Source organism: Callithrix jacchus, chromosome 9 (genome assembly GCF_049354715.1).
Source record: "Callithrix jacchus isolate 240 chromosome 9, calJac240_pri, whole genome shotgun sequence".
Taxonomy (NCBI): domain Eukaryota; kingdom Metazoa; phylum Chordata; class Mammalia; order Primates; family Cebidae; genus Callithrix; species Callithrix jacchus.
Window position 1 is genome coordinate 20839284 of NC_133510.1, and position 13373 is coordinate 20852656.

Below are 13373 nucleotides of genomic sequence, written 5' to 3' on the forward strand. Positions count from 1 at the left end.
GAGAAAAGCTGTACAATTTACAAAGTTTTGGAGACCCCTGGTCTGAGGCCCACCCTTCAGCACCTCTGTCCTTCCCAAGTTGAGAACTTGTGGGTTCTCGGGCAGAGGCATCACTCTGGTTTCATGTCGGGTCCTAATTGTGGCATGCCATCATCTCACATTGTATCCAACCCAGAGGATGCAAAAAGAAGTGCTCGGCACATTTACTCAAACAATGTCTATACAATAAACACAGCAGGCCAACATGTATAGCTTTTATTTACCTACCCAAGTTCCTTTTACATGTGAGTTATCTGCATTCCACCTTGCCCCCTCTCCCATTCACAAGGCCAGGATGAATCCTCTCGGCACAGAGGAAGGGGTTCCCCTTCAACTACGGCCAGAGCCTAGATAACCTGGGGGATCCCCCACCATGAAAAAAGCAGGAAGGGAATGGAGAAGACAGTGTTGATCATACCTAGCCCTCACCACAGGAGGAGGGGGAATGAAGAGGTCTAGGGGACTGCCCCCATGCTATACCCCAGTCCTTAAGTACAAAGCAAGGGGAATGAAAAGGACCCTCCCTCTGAAATACAGCACCAACCTCAGCATGGAGGCAAAAGGACAGTGGGCAAGACCACGTCCCTTTGAAGGGAGAGGACTGAAGGAGAGCACATACCGTTAGTGGCTGCAGCACCCCTCCCTACCAGGGTTTGATGCAGCCTCAGCACCGGGAGTGGGGAGAGGGGAGGAGAAGGGATGACAGTACTGTGCCATCCACTTCTCCCTGAACCCCTGGCCCCAGCACAGGCATTCCTCTGCCCACTAGCCCAAGTCAGGGGATGTGGAAGAAACTGTGTCGGAATCCAGGGCCCTTATCTATTTCTTCTTCCGTTCTTGGGAGCAGCGTGGGCAAAACCTGAAAAACAGAAGGGGAGAGAAAAGTAAGTGAAAGGGAGAATGCCCTCTACCACTCACCTTAGGGACCCTCCAACCCCTGCTACTTACCATTTCCCCCGAGGCTTGGTTGTCAGCCCCACACAGGCAAAATGGAACCACTCAATGGAACACTGGAAGAGGAAGAAGGAAAACGTAGTCAGGGGCCAGGATGGGCCAGAGGAAGGAGAGAAAGCCCCTCCAGATTCCTTAGGTATGTCCTGTCCTTTACTCCATCCTTTTGGAGAGTTCTTGGAAGCCCCAAGGCCAACCAGTTCCCACCATTTTCCTTGAATTCTTTTTTTTTTTTCCTTTTTGAGATGGAATCTCACTCTGTTGCCAAGGCTAGAATGCAATGACCATCTCAGCTCATAGCCACCGCCACATCCCAGGTTCAAGCAATTCTCCCACCTCAGCCTCCTGAGTAGCTAGGATTACAGACACACGCTGCCACGCCTGGCTAATTTTTGTATTTTAAGTAGAGACTGGGTTTCACCGTGTTGGCCAGTCTGGTCTCAAACTCTGACCTCAAGTGATCCACCCTCCTCGGGCTCCCAAAGTGCCGGGATTACAGGCATGAGCCACCGAGTCAGGCCTTTTCTTCTTCTTCTTCTTCTTTTTTTTTTGAGACAGAGCCTTGCTGTGTTGTCCAGGCTGGAGTACTGTGGCACGATTTCAGCTCACTGCAACCCCTGCCTCCCAGGTTCAAACGATTCTCCTGCCTCAGCCTCCCGAGTAGCTGGGATTACAGGTGTGTGCCACCACACCCAGCTAATTTTTGTATTTTCAGAAGAGAAGGGGTTTCACTATGTTGGCCAGGCTGGTCTCGAACTCCTGACCTCAAGTGATCTGCCTGCCTTAGTCTCGCAAAGTGCTGGGATTTCAGGCGAGAGCTACCATGCCCAGCCCGTCTTCCTTCTAGTCTGAAGTCCCAGTACTCAACTGTGGGATTTTCCCTCTTGTACCCGCTCCCTTCATGCCCCTCACAACCCCCCATCCTGAGGCAAAATGTTTCTCACATCAGGGTTGTCACAGCCAATCATCTCTCCATAGGAGACCTGGTGACAAAGGCAATAGGTGGGTTCGTTGGGATCCACAGGCATATCCAACACATCAGAGGGGTGGACACTGCCAAAGGTCACTGAGGGCATCCCATACTCAGGACTTCTGCATGCCAAGAGGAAGAGAAAGTGTCATCTACAGGAAGGGAAGCTAAAGCCTGAGGCTTTCAGAGGTGGCAGGAGATCCTGGTGGGGCAAATGATTTGTGGCTTCTCTTCTCCAGCAGATACCAACATGATAAGAAGAGTTCTTGGCAGAGATACAGAAAGTGGCAGGGGGCAGTGCAGGCTGGAAGTGGGGCACTGGGAGAGAAGGGGACGTCATCTGGCAAAGGGCTCCCTGATACACTCACGTGCGCACGAGCTTTAACTTCTTCTGGGCAGTCTTGGGGGCTTCTTCATCTGAGTTTTTCCCTTTGGAACGAGCACGAGCAGCTTTCTTCTCCTTTTGAGTCCGGCCTTCTAGGGAAGAGGGGGAAAGCCAGAAGGCAGGGAGACAGAAAGATGAGTTAAGTCCTCTTCTCTTCCTCTCTTTCCAACCTGTTGCCCCACTCCCCACCAGATGAAGAGCTGGCGTCTTCTCTCATTGAATCCTCGCCCCAACTCTCACAGCCCCGCCCCCCTCCTCACTCTTTTTGCCTTTGCTGGAAGAGCTGTCATAGTCACTTGATTCAATCTGTTTCTCCTTGAGATCAGCCTCAAAACGGGCCAGGTCTGTGTCCAGCCGCCGAATGTGTTTGTCCACCTGGGTGGAAAGGAAGAAGAAAGGAGAGGTACAAAACTAGTTCCAATTAAACAAAATAGGTTAAGGCAGAGTCTATGGACCTCGCAGACCCCAAACAGGTCCCAGCACAGTTGAAGGGGGGGGGTCTAAGACCCTGAGGATTAGATGGGAGGTAGGTGGGGAGCCAGGAACAGGGCCATACCATCTCATAGGTCTGCATGGCAAGCTGCACCTTGTCGTCACCAAATTCCTTGCACTTGCCATAGGCTTCCTGGATCTGTTTGAGAAGGGCCAATTTTTCCTCGGAGCTCAGGCTGCGGGCGCTACTCATATACTCAGTGGCCAACTTGTCAATTTCAGCCTTCAGGTCTACAACAGAGACAGAGGCCTGGTCACAATGGCCCGAGTGGCTAGATGAAACACACTTCTTCCTCTTGTTCCTTGGACCTTTTCCATCCACTAGCATAACCTTCCAAGTAAAAAGTACTCAATGTTCAGAGGTACTGTGCCATGCACTCAAGTCATGCAACATACTGACAATATTTGCCTTAAAGGTCCTTTCAAGGTGCTGAAAACATTGCTATCACACTTGGAATTTAAATTATCGCAACACAGCATGGGATCCTTTGCACACCACAGTGATATGAAGGATATTTTTGTTCATGTCTGAAGATGCTTCTTTGCAGGCCTTGTTGTTTCTTGCATTTTGTCTCAAAAGCCATTGTTTCCTTCTCAGAAACATCCCACAGCAGCTGTCTGCTGCGAATCAGGCTGAGTCATCTGCGCTGCTGGTTCCCAAGTCTATACATCTATATCACACATTTTAAAATTATGTATTAATATTTTACTTTTTGACACAGGGTCTCACTCTGTGGCCCAGGATGGACTGCAGCCACAGCTTCCTGAGGTCTGGTGATCCTCCCATCTCAGGTACCACCATGTCTGGCTAATTTTTTCTATTTTTTTGTAGAGATGGGGTTTCTTGACATTACCCAGGTTGGTCTCGAACACCTGGGCTCAAGCAATCTGCCTGCCTTGACCTCCCAAAGTGCTGGGATTGATTACAAGGGGTGAGCCACCATGCCTCGCCTAATCTATTGATTTTTAGAGACAGGCACAGAGTCTCTCTCATGTTTGTTGCCTAGGCTGGCCTCCAACTCCTGGCTTCAAGTGATTCTATCACTTCTGCCTCCTGAGTAGTTGGGTATATCATGCAATTTAAAATTCGACCTTATTCCATTCATGTAGCAATTCTTCTGCTTATCTTACTGCTAACTTATTTTTTTTGTTTGAAATAGTGTCTCACTTTGTTGCCCAGAGTGCAGTGGCATAATCATGGATCACACTGTAGCCTCTTGGCTCAAATGATCCTCCCACCTCAGCCTCCAGAGTCGCTGAGACCATAGGCATATCCCACCACACCCTGATAATGTTTTTTAAAAATTATTTGTAGAGACAAGGTCTCACTATATTGCCCAGGCTCGTCTTGAACTCCTAGGCTCGAATGATCCACCTGCCTAACCTCTCAAAGTGGTGGGATTACAGGTGTGAGCCACTGCACCCAGGGTGCCCAAACTATTTGGCTCATCATTGCAACTTGCTTTTATTTTCCATCACTTATTTTACCTGTTTTTCCATCTTAGATATTGCTCCAAAGGTGTTTTTTTGTTTGTTTTGAGATGGAGTCTCGCTCTGTTGCCCAGGCTGGAGTGCAGTGGCACAATCTCGGCTCACTGCAACCTCTGCCTCCCAGGTTCAAGGAATTCTCATGTCTTAGCCTCCCAACCAGTTGGGACTACAAGTGTGCACCACCACATCTGGCTAATTTTTGTATTTTTAGTAGAGATTTGGTTTTACCATGTTGGGCAGGCTGGTCTTGAACTTCTGACCTCAAGTGATCTGCTTGCCTCAGCCTCCCAAAGTACTGGGATTACAGGCATGAGCCTGGCCTCCCAAATGTTTTATTTTATATATTTTTGGAAATTAAGTCTCACTCTGTCACCCAGGCTGGGGTGCATGGTGCCATCCTGGCTCACTGCAACCCCCAGCTCCCAGGTTCAAGCAATTCTCCTGCCTCAGCCTCCTGAGTAGCTGGGATTACAAGTACACACACAACACCCAACTAGTTTTTGTATTTTTAGTAAAGACAGGTTTCTATCATGTGAGCCAGGCTGGTTTCAAACACCTGACCTCAGGAGATCCACCTGCCTCTGCCTCCCAAAGTGACAGAATTACAGGTGTTGAGCCACCGCGCCCAGCCCCAAATGTTTTAATATTGGAAGAATGTTCCAGGAGATTGAGACTATAGATGTTTACTAATATTTGGTAGCATTCATAAATGTGTCAGTAGAAAGAGACAAGTCTGACTATAACGTAGTGCAGCAACAGATAACCAGGATCATCTGCGAATACACTGCTTATACTCCACTTTATTCCAGGCCCTTGGAAGAGGCTGAAAAAGCATAGAGTTCCATAATCTCCAACTGTCTTCCTTTTTTGTTTGAGACGGAGTCTCGCTCTGTTGCCAGGCTGGAGTGCAGTGGTGTGATCTCAGCTCACTGCACTCTCTGCCTCCCGTGTTCAAGCCATTCTCTTGCCTCAGCCTCGGAGTAGCTGGGATTACAGGTGTGCACCACCATATCCAGCTAATTTTTATATTTTTAGTAGAGATGGGGTTTCACCATGTTGGCCAGGATGGTCTCGAGCTCCTGACCTCGTGATCAGCCCGCCTCGGCCTCCCAAAGTGCTGGGATTACAGGAGTGAGCCATTTTGCCCAGCCCCAGCTGGTCTTTCTATGCATGAACTCAAGAGTTACATCTGTATTACAAAAAAAGCAATCTGGTTCTCACCATTCATCAGGCAGTTCTGAGGAAACTATGTCCAGGGTTTTCAATGATGTTCACCTTTTCACGAGTAAACTTACCCAAAGAATTTAAGACACAGCTTCACATATCCCAAAACCAGCCTGTTACATCCTTGAACATGGCTACACAGAATGGAAGATAAGCCCTAAAGATCCTTCAGTGGGTATGGGGATAGCTCCAACAGTCATCTTTGATTCGAAGAAACCAAGAGAATGCCCCAATGCAGCCCAATTTGCTCAATGTTCAAGGCTGGAGATGGTATCTGATGCTTCCGTAAGCGTGAACAGTGTAGAGATCCTGATGTCAATTACTGCTTCTTTCTTTCCTCTCTGTTTTCTTGTTTCTTTCTCTTTTAAGGACTTCTCATATAGCAAAGCTCCCATCTACCAACATAAGTTGGTCTAAAGTCACACGGGGAATTTTGTGATAGTAACATTAACAATGCAGAGAAGTAGAAACATTCTAGTCATCCTATAAATATATCAAACAGGGAGAGCAGAAATGACTCCAGTTGACTTTAATTCTTCTTCTTCTTCTTCTTTTTTTTTTGAGACACAGTCTTGCTCTATTGCCCAGGCTGGAGTTCAATGGCATGATCTTGGCTCACTACAACCCGGGTTCAAATGATTCTCATGTCTCAGTCTCCCAAGTAGCTGGGATTACTGGTGCATGCCACCACACTTGGCTAATTTTTGTATTTTTGGTAGAGATGGGGATTTCACCATGTTGGCCAGGCTGGTCTCAAACTCATGGCCTGAAATGATCCACCCGCCTATGCCTCCCAAAGTGCTGGGATTGCAGGTGTGAGCCACCACACCTGGCCTAATTCTTCTTGAGGAAGACACAAAGAACATAGTATCTTTGAATTCCTGAGGCGTTTTCACAGTACTCTATTTGTTAAAAAAAAAGCTGATACAGAAATGAGGATCATTATTCTGTTTTAAGAATTGCAGGAGAGCAAAAAAGGAGAGAGAAGCTACAGTTCTCTAGATCATACTAGATGATATGGTAACACCAAGCAGAAAAATAAATGATTACACACACTCATTATCACAAAAAATTTTACTCTGTACGTACCCTCTGTTCTTTGGTCTAGGTCCCTCATGAGCTGAAAGTTTCTCTGTAATTCAAAGGGAAGGTTTTCAATACCTAGAGAAGAGAGAGAAACAAAGAATCACAGGGACTGACTGTGCATAGGCCTTATAGCTCCTTTTAAAGTGCAGTTCAGGCTTGGCACGGTGGCTCACGTCTGCAATCCCAGCACTTTGGGAGGACGAGGGGGTAGATCACTGAAGGCCAGGAGTTTGAGACCAGTCTGGCCAAATGGTGAGACCCCAACTCTATTAAAAATACAAAAATTAGCCCGGTATGGTGGTTTGCACCTCTAATCCCAGCTACTTGGGAGGCTGAGGCACGAGAATCACTTGAATCCAGGAGGCAGAGGCTACATTAAGCTGTGACTGAGCCACTGCACTCCAGCCTGGGTGGCAGAGCAAGATCCTGTCTCAAAAACAAACAAGGTCGGGCGGGGTGGCTCACGCCTGTAATCTCAGCACTTTGGGAGGCTGAGGCGGGCAGATCACAAGGTCAGGAGATCATGACCAGCCTGGCTAACACAGTGAAACCCTGTCTCTACTAAAAATACAAAAAATTAGCCGGGTGTGGTGGCGCACACCTGTAGTCCCAGCTAGTTGGGAGGCCGAGGTAGGAGAAATGCTTGAAGCTGGGAGGCAGAGGTTGCAGTGAGCCAAGATCGAGCCACTGCACTCCAGCCTGGGCCACCGAGTGAGGCTCCATCTCAAAACAAAACAAAACAAAATAAAAAAAGAAAGTGCAGATCAGTTTTCCTTCCTCTTAACCTCTGGATTTATCTGTGACAGGACTTATCAGTTCTCCCATGAGAAGCCATGCTCATCTATTTCTCTCCAAAACCTTTCCATTTTTGCACAGCTATCCCGCCCTTTTTGCCTTCAGTGACCTGCCTTACAAATAAACTCTTCCCACTGGGCGCAGTAGCTCACAACTGTAATCCAGCACTTTGGGAGGCTGAGGCAGGTGGATCACGAGGTCAGGAGTTTGAGACCAGCCTGAACAACATGGTGAAACTCTGTTTCTACTAAAAATACAAAAATTAGCCAGGCGTGGTGATACATGCCTATAATCCCAGCTACTCAGGAGACTGAGGCAGAAGAATCGCCTGAACTCAGCAGGTGGAGGTTGAAGTGACCCAAGATTGCGCCAATGCACACTCCAGCCTGGCAACAGAGTTAAGACTCCTTCTCTAAAACAAAAAAACACACAAATAAGCTCTTCTCCTTCCTTTCTGTTTTTGTTATTTGAGATGGAGTCTTGCTGTATTGCCCAGACTGGAGTGCAGTGGCATGATCTCGGCTCATTGCAACCTCCACCTCCAGGTTCAAGGGATTCTCCTCCCTCAGCCTCCAGAGTAGCTGGGACCACAGTCGTGTGCTGTCACATGTAACTAATTTTTGTATTTTTAGTAGAGACAGAGTTTCACCATTTTGGCCAGGCTGGTCTCGAACTCCTGGCTTCTGGTGATCCACATGCCTCGGCCTCCTAAAGTGCTGGGATTATAGGCATGAGCCACTGAGCCTGGCCCCTTTCCTTTATTTTCAATCTCTGTCTCCAAACTCTTTGCCCTCAAGTTACAAATAGTCTCTGGTATCCTCTGTTATACATATAACACTTCCAGTCTTCTTCCATATAGTAGCCAGAATGTCCTTTTTAAAAACTGCAAATCTATGGCCGGGTGCGGTGGCTCAAGCCTGTAATCCCAGCACTTTGGGAGGCCGAGACGGGTGGATCACGAGGTCGAGAGATCGAGACCATCCTGGTCAACATGGTGAAACCCCGTCTCTACTAAAAATACAAAAAATTAGCTGGGCATGGTGGCACGTGCCTGTAATCCCAGCTACTCAGGAGGCTGAGGAAGGAGAATTGCCTGAACCCAGGAGGCGGAGGTTGCGGTGAGCCAAGATCACGCCATTGCACTCCAGCCTGGGTAACAAGAGCAAAACTCTGTCTCAAAAAAAAAAAAAACAAAAAAAAAAAAAAACTGCAAATCTGCCCAGGTGTGGTGGCTCATGCCTGTAATCCCAGCACATTGGGAGTCCAAGGTGGGAGGATCAGCTGAGCTGAGGAGTTCAAGACCAGCCTGGGCAACATGGTGAAACCCCATCTCTACTAAAAATACAAAACATTGGTCAGGCATGGTGCACATCCATGTAATCCCAGCTACTTGGGAGGCTGAGGCACAAGAACCCCCTGAACCCGGAAGGCAGAGGTTGCAGTGAGTCAAGATCATGCCAATGCACTCCAGCCCAGGTGGCAGAACAAGACACTGAATCAAAAAAACAAACAAAAAAACCCCATAAAAATAAAAAATGCAAACCTAATCAAGTCACTCTCTAGCTTATAACCTTCTGGTAACTTCCTATTGCTCTTAAGATGGTCTGCACTTGCTGGCCCTTGCTTACCTCACACCAGCCTTAACTCATGTCAGTCTGCCTTGTGCTCCTCTCAGTGCCTCAAACTGGCCTGTGCTCCTCCTGCCATCTGGCTTTCCACAAGCTGTTTTCTCTGCTTGGAACGCACTGCTTGCTTCTCCACATCCTGTCCACTCCATCCCTCTTGGTCTATTAAATTCCTGTTCATTCTTCCAAAGTTCAGCTCAAACTCAACTTTCCTAGACTCTGATGTATGTCAAGGTATGCTATCCACCTTTTAAAAGCACTTATCCAACTGTAATTAAATAAACGTGTAATCAGTTAGCTGGGCAGTGGCCCACACATGTAACACAGCACTCTGGGAGGCGGGCGTGTCGCTCAAGGCCAGGAGTTTGAGACCATTCTAGGCAACATGGCTCTCCACTAAAATTACAAAAATTAGGGCCAGGCACAGTGGCTCACATCTATAATCCCAGCACTTTGGGAGGCTGAGGCAAGAGAATTGCTTAAATCCAAGAGGTAGAGGTTGCAGTGAGCTGATATCGCACCATTACACTCCAGCCTGGGTGACAGAAGGAGACCATCTCAAAAACAAAACAAAACAAAAATTAGATGGGCATAGTGGCCCCCGTGCCTGTAGTTCCAGCTACTTCAGAAACTGAGGCAGAACAACTGCTTGAACCAGGGAGGGGGAGGCTGCAGCCTGGGTGAAAGAGCAAGACTGTCTCAAAAAACAAAAAATGAAAAAAATAATAATTGTGTAATTAGTTATTTGGTATGTCTCCCCAGGCCGAATATGGCTATCTTATTCTCTCCTGCTTCCCGAGTGTTTAGAATTATGACTTGCATAGAGCAGGTACTCAGTAAATACTTGAATAAATGCATGAATATTTGTCCCCCAGTACAAAAAAATCTCTTCCCAAGACTGCACCTAAAACTTTAAAAATGCCTCTACTGGCTGGGCACAGTGGCTCATGCTTGTAATCCCAGTGCTCTGGGAGGCCAAGGCAGGCAGATCGCTTGATTTCAGGAGTTTGAGACCAGCCTGGGCAACATGTCCAGACCCTGTCTCTATAAAAATTATATATTATACATAATACATATAAATTATATATACGTATATGTATGTATGTATATATAAACAAAAGGAGGCCTGGTGTGGTGACTCATGCCTGTAATCCCAACACTTTGGGAGGCTAAGGCGTGTGGATCACCTGAGGTCAGGAGTTTGAGACCAGATTGGCCAACACAGTAAAACTCCATCTCTATTAAAAATACAAAAATTAGGCCAGGCATGGTGGCTCACGCCTGTAATCCAAGCACTTTGGAGGCCAAGGTGGGCGGATCACCTGAGGTCAGGGGTTCAAGACCAGCCTGACCAACATGGTGAAACTCCATCTTAAAAAAAGGAATACAAAAATTACCCAGGCATGGTGGCAGGCACCTGTAATCTCAGCTACTCTGGAGGCTGAGGCAGGAGAATCGCTTGAATCTGGGAGACAGAGGTTGCAGTGAGCCGAGATCATGCTATTGTACTCCAGCCTGGCCAATAAAGTGAGACTCTGTCTCAAGAAAAAAACAAACAAACAAAAATGAATTAAAAAAATTAAAAGGCCTCTACTGTTTTAACCAACAACCTCAGGTCTACTACCACCAGTTCACCGAGATTACTTTAAGCCACTGGTTACTTACCAAATCAAATGGTGTTATTAGGCCTATCCTAAAAAATAACTCTGCAGCAGTTGGCATGATCTTTTCTTCTCTGAGTAACTTTCTTTTCTTTCAAGGTGCAGTGTCACTCTTGTCACTGAGGCTGGAGCGCAATGGTGTGAACTTCAAGGGATTCTCGTGCCTCAGTCTCCCAAGTAGCTGGGATTACAGGCCCCTGCCACCACGCACAGATAATTTTTAGTAGAGATGGGGTTTCACCATGTTAGCCAGACTGGTCTGGAACTCCTGACCTTAGGTGATGCACCCGCCTCAGCCTCCCAAAGTGTTGGGATTACAGGCGTGAGCCACTATGCGCAGCCTTCAGCATTTTTTTTTTTTTGAGAGTGACATGGAGTCTCTCTCTGTTGCCCAGGCTGGAGTGAAGTGGTATGACCTTGGCTCAGTGCAAACTTCTGGGTTCAAGTGATTCTCCTGACTTAACCTCCCATGTAGCTGGGATTTTTTTTTTTTTTTTTTAGTAGAGACTGTTTACCATGTTGGCTAGGCTGGTCTTGAATTCCTGACCTCCAGTGATCTGCCCACCTCAGCCTTCCAAAGTGCTGGGATTATAGGCACGAGCTACTGTGCCCAGCCTGCCCATCTAACTTTCTTAGCAGGAAGAAGCCACCTTAGATTCTTCCTTCTCTCTCAACCAGTCAGTCCTTTCATATTTAACTCCTAAATACGTCTGTAACTCCCTAAAATCAGGTTCTTATCTCTGTCCTCGAACATTATCACTAACTGATCTCTGTTACCAATGTTATCATGCTCCAGTTTACCATATATCCATCATTTTCCTTTATAAAAATCACTGTACTTCAAAATGCAAACTTTTTAGTTTGGCTTAAAAGACCCTGTCCCATCTAGCCTCAGCCTCCTTCTCCAGTCTTGTTTCTCAATCTCTTACCTTAGAGTCATAAATATTGAATATACTGACCTATGGGCCATAAATATCAAACACCCTTGACACCACCACAAACCCATCACACTACCTTTGCTGATGCTTTCCCCAATCTGGAGTTTCTTTTTTTCTCTCCTCACTGGCAAATAACTTTCAAGACCCTATTCAAACATCACCTCCTCTGTAAAGCTTTTCCTACATCCCCAGGTAATTATCCCCCTTTTCTCCAGCGTTGCCTACCAACTGTCCTTTTTAATGTATTTCCATTATTTCACTTGTCACAGTGTTTTATAATTATTTGCAGAATCTGTTTCCTACTAGATTATGAGTTTCTTGAGGTCAGGGGCCTCGTCTTATTCATTTTTCTAACCCCAGTGCCTGACATTATGTCTGACTCACAGCAGGACCTCAATAAGTATTTGTTGACTAAATGACTCCGGACCCTAAAACAAATGTCAGTGCACAGGGCAGTAGGCTTTGTGCAGGGGCGGTTTACACAAATGGCATAAACACCAGATTTTCATTTGATGGGAATGAGATCTTTTACTCCATGGAAAGAAACGTTCCAGTTCATCATCTGACAGTGGTAACTCAGCACCACCACTCTCAACCCCACGAGAAGCCACTTCTGAATAAGAATGGAGTGAAAAAGAGGTCTTTACTGCTGTGGTAGTGGGTGATACCGATTCTGAACGACTATGGGAAAAAAAATCTACTGAGGCCTTGAGACCCTGGAGAATGGGGGCAGCAATTATCTTCCCCGCCAAGCATCCTAGCCCTTCAAGACACATTCCCTAACTCCCACCCCGCAGCCCCTCCCTCATCTACAACCAACAGCAGGGCCTTGATCCTGCTGCCCCGCCCCCTCTTTCTCCGCACCCTCCAATATTTCCTGCCACAGAACCCCTTCACAATTTGACCTTGTCATCACTGGGACTTAAGTGTTACAGATCCTCTCAGCCCTGATCCCCCCACCATTCTACGGCCCCGACCCCCGCCTCCAGCCTGCTCTTACTGTCCAGATAATGTTCCAAATACATCCCTGCAGCCATCTCGAAGCAAAACAAAGCAACTTCCGATCTGCCCCGGAAGTGACTGTAACGCGACAGGGGCCGAAGCCATTTTGGGGTTAAAGCTTTTCCGCCCTTAAAAGGGAAACTTCCGCCCTTACTAAATTACCGCCGATACACATCCGCCCGACGCTGAAACTTTTCTTTTAGCATGGTAGCCACGACTGCCCATAGCGAGGCAACTGTAGCCCGCTTCCGCCCTTACAGAGACTCCAAGACGCGACCGCGGCAGGTATGACGTCACTGGAGGTCGCCATTTTGCATTCTCTGGCAAACTTTTTTCCCTCCAAAACGGGAAAGCATGGTAATCGGTGTGGGGGTAACCGTTCTCTTTAGGATTGTATTGTGTAAACATCCCTTCTCAGCAGCTGGAAGATCCAACATTTCTTTCCCTCTTTTGCAGAATATGACTTTTTTCAAGCCATCTGGTTTCTTAAGGAAGTTGAGGAGTATCAGGCCTTGAGACATTTAAACCCTCTTCATTTCTTTTAACTCACCAAACACCATCTCCCCCAGCATCATTTTTTTAACTTGAGAAAGATTATCAACTTTCTACTTATAAATACAAAGAATGACTCAATAAAGCTATAATTCTGCACACCTTTTGTTCATAGCTCCTGTCCTTTATGCTCGAATACACTTTCACTTATAAAATATTACT

At 46.9% G+C, this 13373-nt stretch overlaps 1 protein-coding gene across 5 annotated transcripts; it reads right to left on the reverse strand.

Annotated features, from left to right (window-relative positions):
* Nucleotides 1-240: 240 nt before the first annotated feature.
* ING4 (inhibitor of growth family member 4) lies at nucleotides 241-12707 on the reverse strand. 5 transcript variants are annotated; one of them, XM_009003482.5, is made up of 8 exons: nucleotides 12658-12707; nucleotides 6642-6713; nucleotides 2902-3068; nucleotides 2615-2720; nucleotides 2329-2434; nucleotides 1935-2082; nucleotides 988-1049; nucleotides 241-898 (listed from the first exon to the last, which is right to left on the reverse strand). In XM_009003482.5, exons 1-8 carry the CDS (start codon nucleotides 12692-12694, stop codon nucleotides 859-861), a joined length of 738 nt encoding a protein of 245 aa, XP_009001730.1. In that variant the 5' UTR covers nucleotides 12695-12707; the 3' UTR covers nucleotides 241-858. The 5 variants fall into 5 exon arrangements, with proteins under 5 accessions (XP_009001730.1, XP_009001729.1, XP_009001728.1 ...); XM_009003481.5 differs by having other exon boundaries at nucleotides 2329-2437; XM_009003480.4 differs by having other exon boundaries at nucleotides 2606-2720.
* Between the last annotated feature and the right edge of the window lie 666 nt (nucleotides 12708-13373).

Excerpts from the sequence above, each read along its gene's own strand:
- ING4 (XM_002807081.7), bottom strand. The coding sequence starts at position 12,694 with ATGGCTGCAGGGATGTATTTGGAACATTATCTGGACA. Across the intron at positions 2,438-2,605 it reads TTCCAGCAAAGGCAAAAAGA|AAGGCCGGACTCAAAAGGAG; the intron begins GTGAGGAGGGGG and ends CCTCTTCCCTAG. Across the intron at positions 1,050-1,934 it reads TTGGCTGTGACAACCCTGAT|TGTTCCATTGAGTGGTTCCA; the intron begins GTGAGAAACATT and ends TTCCTCTTCCAG.